General features: G+C 43.2%; 1 protein-coding gene across 1 annotated transcript in view; it reads right to left on the minus strand.

Moving 5' to 3' along the window:
* Positions 1-1870: 1870 nt before the first annotated feature.
* Positions 1871-13908, minus strand: part of ism1 (isthmin 1) — an 84122-nt gene continuing 72084 nt past the window's right edge. Inside the window, exons 5-6 of the mRNA XM_048600577.1 lie at positions 6970-7059; positions 1871-3313 (exon numbers count right to left, since the gene is read on the minus strand). Of these exons, the coding sequence (XP_048456534.1) occupies positions 2796-3313; positions 6970-7059 (608 nt within the window). The 3' untranslated portion in view covers positions 1871-2795. The remainder of the gene's footprint in view (positions 3314-6969; positions 7060-13908) is intronic.

Below are 13908 nucleotides of genomic sequence, written 5' to 3' on the forward strand. Positions count from 1 at the left end.
GTACAATCCCACAGTGTTTAAAAGACATTTGGATAAGTACATGAATAGGAAAGGTTTGGAGGGATATGGGTCAGGAGCAGGCAGGTGGGATTAGTTTAGTTTGGGATTATGTTCGGCTTGGACTGGTTGGAACGAAAGGATTGTTTCCGTGCTGTGTGACACCATGAGTCTATAAGGGATATCCTCTCAACAATAACTTGTAAACCAGTGCTGACTTAACCCGGAATAATTCCCTATTCCATCCCAGCCCGGTGATATTGGGGCCTGATTCAACTTCCCTGTCTGCCTCCAATCGAGATAATTAGCCAGTGAGGATCCCCATTCCTTGGGATCAGGAACAGCATGTGGGAGAAATCACAGAGAGAGCCTGTTTATCTGGATTATAGGGCAGCCTTGATCACAAAGCACTTAGCAACTTTTTGAAAAGCTCTAATCACTGCATCTATTAAAATGCTCTTCCTGTTTTTGTGCCAGCCCTTTAGAGGTATTTTTTTTAAGTCCCCCAAATTATTAAACATGTGGTTATTATTGTTAATTTCTTTTTAAGAAGACACACATTCTCACCAGTGGAAGTGTCAGTGAGTTTCAGAGAGAGATTTCTGTGATGTGTTGAAGGATGTCAGTTTTAACAGTGTGCAGCTGAGAATGGTCTGTTGGTACAGTTCTAGTTACCAAGGCAGGTAATGTCATTCAGAAAGGATTCAGGCTTGGACAGATTGTACATCTGCCTCTGAACTGTTTTTAACTTGACATAGTGCTAAATAAATGCACCTTGCCTTGATCTCCAGGGCTTCCTGGACAGAGGAGATAAAGATCAGTTGTTCTCATCCCTCTGGATAATGTAACCTTAAGCGGGAGTTAATGTAAGGGACTGGCATTTAACACCGAACTATCTCAGAGCTGCTGCAGCCTTAAAGAAAACAGGGAGCAGAGAACAGAAATGTACTTTGCACCCCTCTCTCTGGGAGATGAGAAGGTCCAACGGCGATTTTGGGATAAAAATTAAAAATAGACTTGGTCAGAGCAGTGACAGTCAGATTAGAAGCTACAAGAATGCCAAGCAATGCTAGCTGCAGCAACCAAACCCATCTGAATCTCATCTGTGTGTTTGTTCTTGCTCATGAGGGTCAGCAGCTGGTTGCTCCAGGCGGTCAGTGATCAAACGCTTGTACGAACTGGCCCCCATCTGATAGCAATGGACTGATAAAAGGGTGCAGGTTAAAACATGTCACACACACACACACACACATATACACACAAGATAAAAGATGGGGAGGGGTTGAGGGTGCTGAAGGAGGAAGGAAAACCTCCAGGTTACTTTTAAAATTCAATTACAATTTATTTTCAGATTTGCTTCTCGAAAAGGCATATGAAAGCTCTCTCTCTCTCTCACTGGTCTTTGCTGTGTTCAGCATGGCTCAAAGTCCAGATGGTATCTAAAATAAGCAAACCAGATGAAGCTGTGTGTGTGTGTGTGTGTGTGTGTGAGAGAGTCTGTGTGTGTGTGTGTGTGACTGTGTGTGTGTGTGTGTGTGTGTGTGTGTACATGAGTCTGTGTGTGTGTGAGAGACAGAGACTGCATGTGTGTCAGAGAGTCTGTGTGAGCGTGAGAGAGCCTGTGTGTGTGTGAGAGAGAGAGTCTGTGTGCATCTGTGTGTCTGTATCTGTGTGTGGGTGTGTATATCTTGGTGTGAGAGAGAGGGAGAGTGAGTGTGTGTATCTATGTGTGTGTGTGTGTGTGTGTGTGTGTATCGGTATGGGTGTGAGAGAGTGTGTGTGTCAGAGAGTGTGTGTGCATGAGAGAGTTTATGTGTGTGTGTGAGAGAGAGAGAGAGACAGAATCTATGTGTGTGTGTGTGTGTGTGTGTGAGAGAGTGTCTGAGTGAAAGACAGTCCGTGTCTGTGTGCATGTGTTAGAGAGAGTCTGTGCATGACAGGATGGGTGTGTGTATGTATGCGTTTGAGAGAGAGAGTGTGTGTGAGAGTGCATGTGTGTGTGTGAGTGAGTGCATGAGTGAATGTGTGTAAGTATGTTTGAGAGAGTGTGTTTTTGTGAAAGAGACTGTGTGCAAGAGAGCGAGTGACAGAGTGTTTGCATGTGTGTGACAGTGTGTGAGTGTGAGTGTGTGTGAGCATGAGTGCCTGTTAAACTGCAGCTCAATAAATACTATACAATGATAAAGCAGATTTTAAAAAAATCTTAAGAACATTTTTTAAAAGAGGTTTCAATGAGAAAGTTCTCTATGTCACAACTTAAAGTGAGATTCTCTGTAACATTTTGATTTCAGTACAATTAATAGTTTATAAAGTGGCTCTTAAGAACTCTCAAGAGCACATGAAAGACATAGGGAGAGAGACAAAACTCTTTAAAAGTGCCACTTCCTTTGCTTATGGTCGAATTCACTGAAAATGCCTCCAATCCACAGAATGCTTTGAATACTATGGGTTGTCTCATCTCTCTCTCACTCACACACACACCCTCTCCCCGATCCCTCCAATGGAATTAGATTAAACAAATTTGTTTCCCTTTAACTGTTTTCAAAATGGGCACAGTGTTCCCTTTGAACTACAAGCCTGCTGCTGCTAAAAGGAAAAGGAAAAAAAAACGGTCTTCAAACGTTTAGAGCAGGCAAAAACGAAGCATCAACAAGGTGCCAAGTGACTGAACTCTGTTCTGTGGTGTTTTGAATGCTTTGGGTGCGCATATCCAGGGCACTGGATGCCTGGCCACACACGGAAATAAACCCACTTCCTCCAGAAAGTGAGCATTCAGTCTATTAATCGCAGCCAGGCTTTTAATACTCCCGGGCCTCTCGGAACTGCCTCTCGTACACATCATCAGAAGGGTTATCTGTACATTTCAGACCATTGTTTGGGGGTCTGACCTCATTGTACCGGCTCCAATCCCCTTTGCAAATGATCCATGGCAGAATGTCCACTTTATAATGTAGGTCTGCTGAGAACTCAGTGCTAATGAGGTTAGGGGTCCCTCCACCCTTACCCCTGGTGATCAGTTGCATGTTCTCATCGTAGCAGCAGTGCTGAGCTGCTAGTGTCGTGCTTTCCAGGGACAGCATGGAGCGGATGCAATAGCGTGCCGTCGGCTTGTAGATCTCCAGGCGCTCCTTGGGTCCGCTCGCGTCCTTCCAGCGAAAGTCCTTCTGTTTGGGGCGGTCAAAGATATCGGTCGTGCTGTAGGCAATCTCTGTGGGATAGGAGCAGGGGCAGCTCGGGAGGTCATTCACAACCTTGTGCATGTACTTCTTCAAGAATTCACTCTTGCAGTTCATCCACCTCTCGCAGCTGTCGGTATCTGGCAGGGTTTCAGAAGGGGGTGGAATGGAGGAGAAACATTTTATAACGCTGGCATCGACTTGTGAAAAATGACACAGCGAGCCCCTGAACGCCTGTACAAAAACCCCAACTGCAAAAGCCACTTTTGATCACCGACAGGACTCCGGGCGTGAGAAACAAGAGGCCATTTGGCCCCTCGAGCCTGCTACACCATCCAATGAAATCAACACTGACCTTCTGCCTCAGAGTTTGGTGTAGTTCAGCTTCAGGACTGTTTGAGGGAACAATCTGCTTATTTTGTGGTTGGTGGGGAATATGTCACTCTGCCTTAGCCATTTATTAAAAACAAAATGATTCTTTACTAAACTGGAAAGACATGACCATTTTTTATTTTAAGAAAAACTATTCACTTCACCAACTTGTCTGATGCACATTTCAAATCCCAGCTGGGAGATGCTGCTTATTAAACTGGTAATTAATAAGAACCCTTTTTTACCATTAAGCCAACCATCAATAACAGCACTTAGAACTGCAAGTGGCCTCTGTCTCTATGGTGCAATGGGTTAGCACATTTAACTCGTAACTGGAAGTCTGATGGATCGAAGCTACCCAGGGATGAACTGCTCATCATTTACTGAAATGGCTCACTTGGGACTGTGTTTCACTGAAGCTCTAGTGAGATTGAAGAAACTGTACTTCGAAGACGATCTCATTGAGACTTACAAAAGTCCTTACAGGCTGGATTATAAATGGGAAGTAGGAATCCCTACAGTGTGCAGATAAAGGCCATTTAGCCCATCAAGAATATACTGACCGTCCAAACAGCATTCCACTCATACTCACCCTATCCCCATATTTACCATGGTTAATCCACCTAGTCTACACACTACAGGCAATTTCACATAGCCAATCCACCTAACCTGCACATTGTTGGACTGTGGGAGGAAACCAGAGCATCTGCAGGAAACCCACACAGACACAGGGAGAATGTGCAAACTCCACACAGTCACCCAAGAGTGGAATTGAACCCAGGTCCCTGGCGCTTTGAGGCAGCAGTGCTAACCACTGAGGCACCATGCTGTCCATTGACTTTCCCCTAGCTAGTGAAACCAGAACCAGTGGATACAATCTCAGGATAAGGGCAAATTATTTAAGACGGAAAATGGAAGGAATTTCTTCACTTGGAGGTTAATGAATCTTTAAAATTCTCTACCTCAGAGGGAGGCTGTGGAAGCTCAGGCATTGAGCTTTAGGACAGAAATTGAGAGTTTCATGTACAATGATGATATCAAGGGTTCTGGGAGTAGTGGTGAAATATGGTCTATAGGTAGATGGTCAACTGTTTGAATGTCAGGGCAAGATCTGTTCTTTGTTCATGGGATGTGGGTGTCGCTACCTAGGACAGGATTTATTACCCATCCCCAATTGCCCAGAAGGAAATTAAAAATCTACCACATTGCTGTGATTTTGGAGTCACATGTAGGCCAGACCAGGTAAGGGTGGAAAATTTCCTTGCCTATAGGACATTAGTGAACCAGATGCATTTTCAAACAACAGTCAACAGTGGTTACATGATCACTATTAGACTAGCTTTTAATGACAGACATTTATCAAATTCAGCATCTGCCATTTTGGGTATTGAAATCCCTGTCCCCAGAACATAGTCTAGTCTCCTGGATTACCAGTCCTGTGATATTAGCACTCCACAATGGGCCAAATGGCCTACTCCCGTTCTTATTGCCTTGTTCCTACATCTGAAGATCTTGTGTAGGAAGTGTCCCACATATTTATAGATTCATACAGCATGGAAACAGACCCTTTGGTCCAACCAGTCCACGTCAATCATGTTCCCAAACTAAACTAGTCCCACCTACCTGTGTTTGTCCCATATCCCTACAAACCTTTCCTATTCATTTACTTGCCCAAATGTCTTTTGAAACGTTATAACTGTGCCTGCATTCACCCCTTCCTCTGGCAGTTCATTCCACACACCAACCACTCTCTGTGTAAAAAAAATTGCCCTCATGCACTTTGTAAATCTTTCTCCTCTCACCTTAAAGATATGCCCCCCTTGTTTTGGACTCCCCACCCTAGGGAAGAGACCCTTGTCATTCACCTTATCTATACCCCTCATAATTTTATAAACCAATATAAGGTCACCTCTCAACCTCCTATGCTCCAGTGAAAAATATCCCAGTCTTTCCAGTTGATTTTTATAACTCAAACCCCTCCATTCCCAGCAAGTCTTTTCCAAATATCCAAATTTTTGTTCTGATTTTCCCCAAGCTAGAGCCTTTTTATTAACGAGGATGGTAATTCTGCAGGAAGGACAGTGTAGGGTGAGGCGGTGGGAGCTGGATGGCCAGAGGGGTGGTCAAGGTTCTACTGCAAGCATACCAGCAATGGTGAGGTCCCATTGACTATCACACATGGGAGTCAGTAGTAGGTGAAAGGTGACTTCTTTAGAACGGAGATGGCTGGGGAGAGAGGGAGGAATGCTGATTGAGGTGTACAAGATTATGAGGGTGGATAGAAAGCAACTATTCCCCTTAATTGAGGCTTAATAATAGGGGGTATCATTTTAAGGTGCAAAGCAGGAGATTCAGCGGGGATTCAAGGAAAATTATTTTCGCCCAGAGGTCTGGAAGGCATGGCCTGGAAAGTTAGTTGAGGCAGGAAGCCTCACAACCTTTAAAAATTACTTGGGCGAGCTCTTGAAATGTCATAACAGGGAGGGGTGTATGGGGGCAACTGGGGAGATGTGGGTGGTGGGTGGCTTCACCTCTCAATCGTAGCACCCAACATCCGAAGGGTGATGACAAAAAGCATGAGTAGGCAAGAGGAGGCAATGGATAGGCCATTTGGGACTGAAATGAGGAGAAATGTCTTCACCCAGAGAGTGGTCAGCCTGTGGAATTCTCTGCCACAGAAAACAGTTGGGCAAACATTGCATGTTTTTAAGAAGGAGTTAAATATAGATCTTAGGGCTAAAAGGTCAAAGGGTCTGGGGAGAAAGTGGGAACAGTTGGATGATTGGCCATGATCATATTGAGTAACAGAGCAGGCCTAAGGGGCCAAATGGCTGACTCCTGCTCATATGTTCTATCTTCCTACGTGTTTCCTGTGACCAGTGTCACTCATTCTGATGCCAATCAGAAATTTTGTGCTAATTTTTTCTTCATAGCGTACAGCCCAGGCACGCTTGCTTTTTTTTTATCTGTTCATTCACAGGACGAGGGCATTGCTGGCTAGGCCAGCATTTATTGCCCATCCCTAATTGTTAAGAATCAACAGTTAACAGTTAAGAGTCAACCACATTGCTGTGGGTCTGGAGTCACATGTAGGCCAGACCAGGTAAGGATGGCAGTTTCCTTCCCTAAAGGACATTAGGGAACTAGATGTGTTTTTCCAGCAATTGACAATGGTTTCATGGCCATCGTTAGACTCTTAATTCCATATTTTTATTGAATTCAAACTGCACCTTTTGCTTTAGCAGATTCAAACCCGAGTCCTCAGAACATTCTCTGGGTGAACAATCATGACACTTTATCGGTATGTCATGTATCAGTATGAAGTCGGCTGATTATATAGTCCATTGCCTTGTCACATGATTGTAAAAATAATTGATCTTAAGAATATAGCCTTTCAGCTTTACCAGCAAGACCAGATACCTACCCAGACCAAATAGCACTGTGGCATTTATATCTTCACCTCCGGCCATTAGGCTCATTTCTGTGGCTGCAGTCTTGAAAGTGTCTTCAATTCCTTGGGGAGGAAGGGGAAATCAGGGAAAATAACAGGTTTTAAAGAGTTAATAAAATGCTTCAAAATGAAGACTTGCATTTTCACAACTTCCCTAAACACAGTGGAGCCTCTTAACATGCGAGTTCTCTTGATATCTTGGAAACACAATGGCCAATGAAAACATAAGAACGAGAGTAGACCATTCAGCCTTGATTCTGCTGCACAATTCAATAAGGTCATGGTTGATCTGATCTTGGCCTTAATTCCATTATCCTGCCTGCCTCCTGAAACCCTTGACCATCCTGACCATCCCACCCATCCCCTCCCATACCCAACCCCTCACCCCCGCCCCAACCACTCAAAAATAGCAGAATGAGCATAGTCAATAATTCAGTCTCTGGGTGGAGACTTTCAAAGATTCACAATCCTATTGGTGGTGGGAGGAGACCTCTGTGACCACTAGTGTTTGATTCCCCCACAAGGGGGAACATTCTCTCAACATATCATCAAACTCCCTCAGAATCTAAAACCAGATGTTGCTGAAAGAAGCTCAGCAGGTCTGGCAGCATCTGTGGACAGAAATCAGAGTTAACGTTTCAGGTCCGGAGACTGAGGTTCTGAGGAAGGGTCACCAGACCTGAAACGTTAACTCTGATTTCTCTTCACAGATGCTGCCAGACCTGCTCTTTCTTTTACACTCCAATGAGTACAGGCCCAACTTACTCAACCATTACCTTTTAAGGCAAACCCACTCATCTCAGAAGGTATTTACTCTGAATTGCCTCCAAATCATAATTTATGCATCCTTAAATAAACAGACCAAAGCATTAGGCAATATCCTAGAGGAGATCTCACCACTGGGCTGTGTACTTGTAGCCAGACTTCCCTACATTTATACTTCACCCCTCTCTTGCAATAAAGACCAGCATTCATTTGCCTTCCTAATTACTTGCCACATCTGCATACTAACTCTCCGTATTTCATGCATGAGGACACCTAAGTTTCACCATACTGCACTTTACAGTATATCAAAACTTAAATAATATTGTTCTTTTCTACTCTTCCTACCAAAGTGTATTAACATAGAAATTAGGAGCAGGCGTAGGTTCTTTGGCCCTTCAAGCACCCTGCCCCATTCAATATGACCATGGCTGATCATCTAACTCAGTCCCCTGTTCCTGCTTTCTCTTCACACCCTTTGATCGCTTTAGCTCAAAGAACTATATCTAACTCCTTCTCGAAAAGATTCAATGTTTTGGCCTCAATTGTTTTCTGTGGCAGAGAATTCTACAGGTTCACCACTATCTGGGTGAAGACATTTCTCCTCATCTCTGTCCTAAGTGGCCAACCCCATATTCTCAGATTGTGACCCCCAGCTCCCTAGTCATCAGGAACATCCTTCCTGCATCTACCCTGTCTAATGCTATTAGAATTTTCTAGGTTTCTATGAGAACCCTTCTCATTCTTCTAAAGTTCAGGGAATATTGCCCTAACTGATCCGGTCTCTCCCTGTATATCAGTCCCACCATTAGTCTGGTAAACCTCCTTTATACTGCCTCCATAACCAGAACATCCTTCCTCAGATAAGGCACACAACACTCCAGGTGTGGTCTCACCAAGGCCCTGTACAATTGCAGCAAGACCTCTCTGGCCAACATACCATTTGCTTTCTTCATCACCTGCTGTATTTCTATGCTTAATTTCAGCAACTGGTGTAAAAGGACACCCAGGTCTCGCTACCTCACATTTATCCACATCACACTGATTCAGCAACATATTTGCCTACTTAACATGTTGAAATCACACTGAAATTTTCTGCATCCTCCTCACAGCTCACCCTCCCACCCACATGCAAACTTGAAGGTATGACATGTATTTTCCTTATCTAAATCTTTAATATATATTTTGTGAATAGCTGGAATCCAAGCACTGATCCCCACTAATCATTGCCTGCCACTTGGAAAATGACCCATTTATTCCTGATCTTTGTTCCCTGTCAGTCAACCACTTCTCAACCCATTTTGGACATGACCTCAAATCCCATATGCTTCAATTTTCCATGCTCATCTCTTATATGGGATCTTATCAAAAATCTTTTGAAAATACATCCACTGGCTCTCCCTTATCCACTCTGCCAGTTATATCTTCAAAAAAGTCCAATAATTTGTCAAGCATGATTTCCTTTCGTAAATCTACATTAACTTGCATTTCAGCACATTATACTCCATCTGGCAATTATTTGCCTACTCAACATATTCACATTCCTTTGCAGACACTTTGCCTCCTTTTAACAACCTGCTTTCTTATCTATCTTTGCATCATCAGTAAATGTCCTGGTCCATCCACATCGATGCCAAAGTCAAGAAAGCACACCAACACCTCTACTTCCTTAGAAGGCTAAGGAAATTCAGCATGTTCACAATGACTCTTACCAATTCTTATAGATGCACCATAGAAAACATCGTATATGGGTGCACCGCAGCTTGGTATGGTAACTGCTCTGTCCAAGGCCACTAGAAATTACAGAGAGTTGTGAACATAGCCCAGTCCATCATGCAAACCAACGTCCCATCCACTGCTTCCGCCTATACTTCCTGCTGCCTCAGGAAAGCAGCCAACATCATCAACATATACTCCCTTCCACCCTCTTCCATTGGGCAGAAGATACCAAAGTTTGAAGTGTACCAACAGATTCAGGAACAGCGTTTTCCCTGCTGTTATCAGACTTATGAATGGACCTCTCATATGTTAGAGTTGATCTTTCTCTGCATCTTCTCTGTAGCTGTAACGCTATATTCTGCATTCTGTTCTATTACCCTGACGTACTTATGTAAGGTATGATTTGTCTGGATAGCACGCAAAGCAATACTTTTCACTGTATCTTGATACATGTGACAATATTAAATCAAATCAAATCAAATCAAATTTGGCAACAGTACATTCAGTCCTTCCATCCTAATCATAAAAATAAATTGTAAATAGTTGAGGACGCAGCACTGATCCCTGTATACCCAGTTAGTTACAGTTTGTCAAGGTAAAAATGAGCAATTTATCCTGACTGTTTTCTGTAAGCTTGACAATTCCATGCTAATATATTATTCTAAAGTCATGAGTCCTTAGTTTATGCCACATCATACAAATACCTTTTGGAAAACTAAATATATTACATTTACTGGACCCTCTTTATCCACCCTGCTGGCTACATCTTCAAGGAGTTCTAAGGAAACTTTTCAAACACAATTGTCATTTCATAAAGCTTTGTTGACACAGCTCGATTACATCATGATTTTCTAAATGTCCTGTTACTACTTCCTCAATGATGGATACCAGCATTTTCTCAATTCTAGATACAAGGATACCCAGCCTATAGCTTCCAACTTCTGTCTCCCTCCCTTTCTTGATTTGGGACATTACATTTGCCATTTTCCAATCTAGTGAGACCTTCCCAGATTCTATGGAATATTGGAAGATGACAGTCAATGCTTCCAATATCTCTGCAGCCACTTCTTTTAAGACCTGAAGTCACCAAGTCTGGATAACCTGTCAGATGTATGTCTCATTAATTTGCCGAGCACATTTTTCTCTGGCGATAATGACTGTTCTAAAATCCTCCATCCCTGATTAACTGCAAAGATTGGGATAATTTTAGAGCACAATCATCTTCCCACAATGGCATAATCGCCAAATAATCCATTTTAATGTTTTGCTTGAGGGGAAATAATCGGCAAAGACATTGTATGATTTTTACATGGGATTGATTACATGCAGCTGAGAGAAGATTCAGAACCTTTAATATCTTATCTGTCTCCAACAGTGCAGCATATCTTCAGTACTGGAAAAAGGCCTATAGCATGCTTGCCTTCATTGGTTGGAGCACTGAGTATAAAAGTTGACAGGTCATGTTGCAGCTGATTAAGACTTTAGTTAGGCCACTTGTGGATATTGTCTGCAGTCCTTTACTACAGGAAGGATGTGGAAGCTTTGGAGTCGGTGCAAAAAACAGGTTTATCTTGTCTGTATTAACTATAAGGACAGGTTGGAAGAACTTGGATTGTTTTCACTAGAGCATCAGATGCTGAGGAGCAACCTGATAGAAGTGTATAAAATTATGAAAGGCAATGTTTTTTAGAGTGGATAGTCAGAATCTTTTCCCCAAGGTGGTAGTATCAAACACTGGGGGGCAGAGGTTGAAGGTGAGAGGGGGAAAGTTTAAAGGAGATGTATGAGACCAAGTTTTTCTTACACAGAGACTGGTAGGTGCCTGGAACATGCTGCCAGGGGAGGTGGTAGAAACATATACTATAGCAATATTTAAGAGACACTTAGACAGATACATGAACAGGCAGGGAATAGAGGGATATGGACCATGTCCAGGCAGATGGGATCAGTTTAGAATGGCATCACGGTCAGCATAGTCATGGTGGGCTGAAGGGCCTGTTCCTATGCTGTACTGTTCTATGTTCAGTGTTCTATGCTGGGCTTCAGTCTGGATATTTATACTGACGTTTTGGAGGTGGGGCTAATGCCACAGCTGAGAGGTGAGAGTTTTATTGTACATAGAATCCCTACAGTGTGGAAACAGGCCCTTCGGCCCAACAAGTCCACACCGAACCACAGAACATCCCACCCGGACCCATCCCCCTAATCTACACCTCCCTGAACACTATGGGCAATTTAGCATTGCCAGTCCACCTAAACTGCACATCTTTGGACTGTGGGAGGAAACCGGAGCAGACACAGGGAGAATGTGCAAACTCCACACAGGCAGTCGCCCGAGGCTGGAATCGAACCTGGGTCCCTGGCACTGTGAGGCAGCAGTGCTAACCACTGTGCCACCATGCCACCCCTTTAGTGCCAGCTAGCAGCAATGAGACTGGTGGTCAGTACCAGGGCCACAGTAGACCTGAACCAGCCATTGTGGAAGATACCCTGAAATTAGCACTACTTTTGTGGGGTGCATCAAGACCTCAGATCAATGGTCATCAGGCAAAATTAACTGTGGGGGAGAGTCCCAAAATGAGAGCCTCTTCAGACAGGTACTGGGATTTAAGGTTAAAGTACAGAGAGATTAGCTCCCGAAACCTTTAAACCTTCAGGTTGAGGAAGTTCCCAAATTCCTGCTTCTGCTTTACCAAGTCGAGACACTTACAGCTTGTTTTAGAATAAATCGTGACACTAATTAAATAACCCTTTCTCAAGTCAGTAATTGCAGACTAAAACATTTTAATGCATTAAAATAGCAAGCCCCATTAATGTTTACTTTCCAATAGCTTCTGAAAAATATTCACATTCATCAGGATGGATTCAGGAGTCACATTCCGGGTATAATGAGCAGTGCCCTGTAAGGTACTGTGTGGGTTCTGCATTCCAGTACAAGATATCCACAAACGTGTCCATTATACAATGGCCATTGATAACGCTGTATACTTATAATTAGAGAATTAAGCAAGTTTGCTAATATTTTACTATTTGCATTAGTACAGCTGACGTGTTAAAAAGTTGGTATTCATGCAATAATTTCCTGCTGGGAAACGATATATTGAGGGCAGCTGCAATGGAAAGAAGAATCTAATGTCAGATGTAAAAATTGCATCAACTATCTATAATTTAGCATTTAAATGCCATGAACAGCTTAAAAAGTTCCTCAATTTCTATAAGAAGAAAATTAGTAACTCGTACATGCTTTCAAAGTTGCAATAATGACTTGGCTGCTAGAGTTTTGCTTTGAACTACTTACGGAAACTTTAATTGGTAGAATGTAAAAGGGGTTGCATAGTAATTAGTTGCAAAGTCCTTCAAGGCAAACTCAAGTTAAATTACTGAGTCGGAGGTGTGCAATATGTATCTCGTGACGGAAACTGAAATCTGCCCCTGCTCCAAAATGTAAGACTTGCTGTGGGCTCCTCCTGCAAGGTTATGGTTTTGAACATCATCCTTCACCGTCTCCAGTAAGGGGAATGGTGGGAAGAGTGGTGCCATTAAGGGTAAACCTTGCTTGGCTCCCTGCAATTGGAGGAATGTGGCATGCAACTATGGTATGGTATGTCAAAAAAATCAGGCTGTAATTTTCCAACCATTGATTTTGAAGGACACCAAGTGATAGGCGACATGCCTGCAGTTTTCCAATGTTCGCTCGTCCAGTGGACCCGAATCCATCAGGAATACCTAATATCCGGATTGACCAGCATAAGGCATCACAGCCAGCAGAAATCCATTTTGGGATCTTGGCCATTTATTCAAATCCGTTCATTCTGTGGCACCATAGAAACCAGGTGTTCAAAACACAACAGACAATAAGGATATAAGAAACAGCAACAGGCCATTCAGCCCCATGTACCTGCCCCACCTTTCAGTAAGGTGAGGGCAGTAGCAGACAGTATTGAGATTTACACCAAAAGGTCAGTGTTTTGTGAACAAACAAATATGTGAATCAGGGGCAGGAGTAGTCCATTCAACCTCTTGAGCCTGCTCTCCCATTAAACAAGATCATATCTGATGGGACTGTAACCTCAGTGCCACATTCCTGCCTAACCCGATAACCTTTTACCCCTTTCTTAACAAGAATCTACCACCACTGCCTTAAAAAAAATTCACGCCATTATGCTGCCTCCTACATCATCAGTTTTTAGTTTCCACAATAAGCTTTGATGGATGTGTCATTAAACATCTTCAAGTATTACTAAATACCTGGGTGGCATGGTAGCTCAGTGGTTAGCACTGCTGCCTCACAGCGCCAGGGACCAAGGTTTGATTCCAGTCTTGGGTGACCTGTCTGTGTAGAGTTTGCACATTCTTCCTGTGACTGTGCAAGTCTGCTCCTGCTTCCTCCCAAACTCCAAAGCCGTGCGAGTTAGGTGGATTGGCCATGCT

Source organism: Rhincodon typus, chromosome 9, assembly GCF_021869965.1.
Source record: "Rhincodon typus isolate 14 chromosome 9, sRhiTyp1.1, whole genome shotgun sequence".
Classification (NCBI taxonomy): domain Eukaryota; kingdom Metazoa; phylum Chordata; class Chondrichthyes; order Orectolobiformes; family Rhincodontidae; genus Rhincodon; species Rhincodon typus.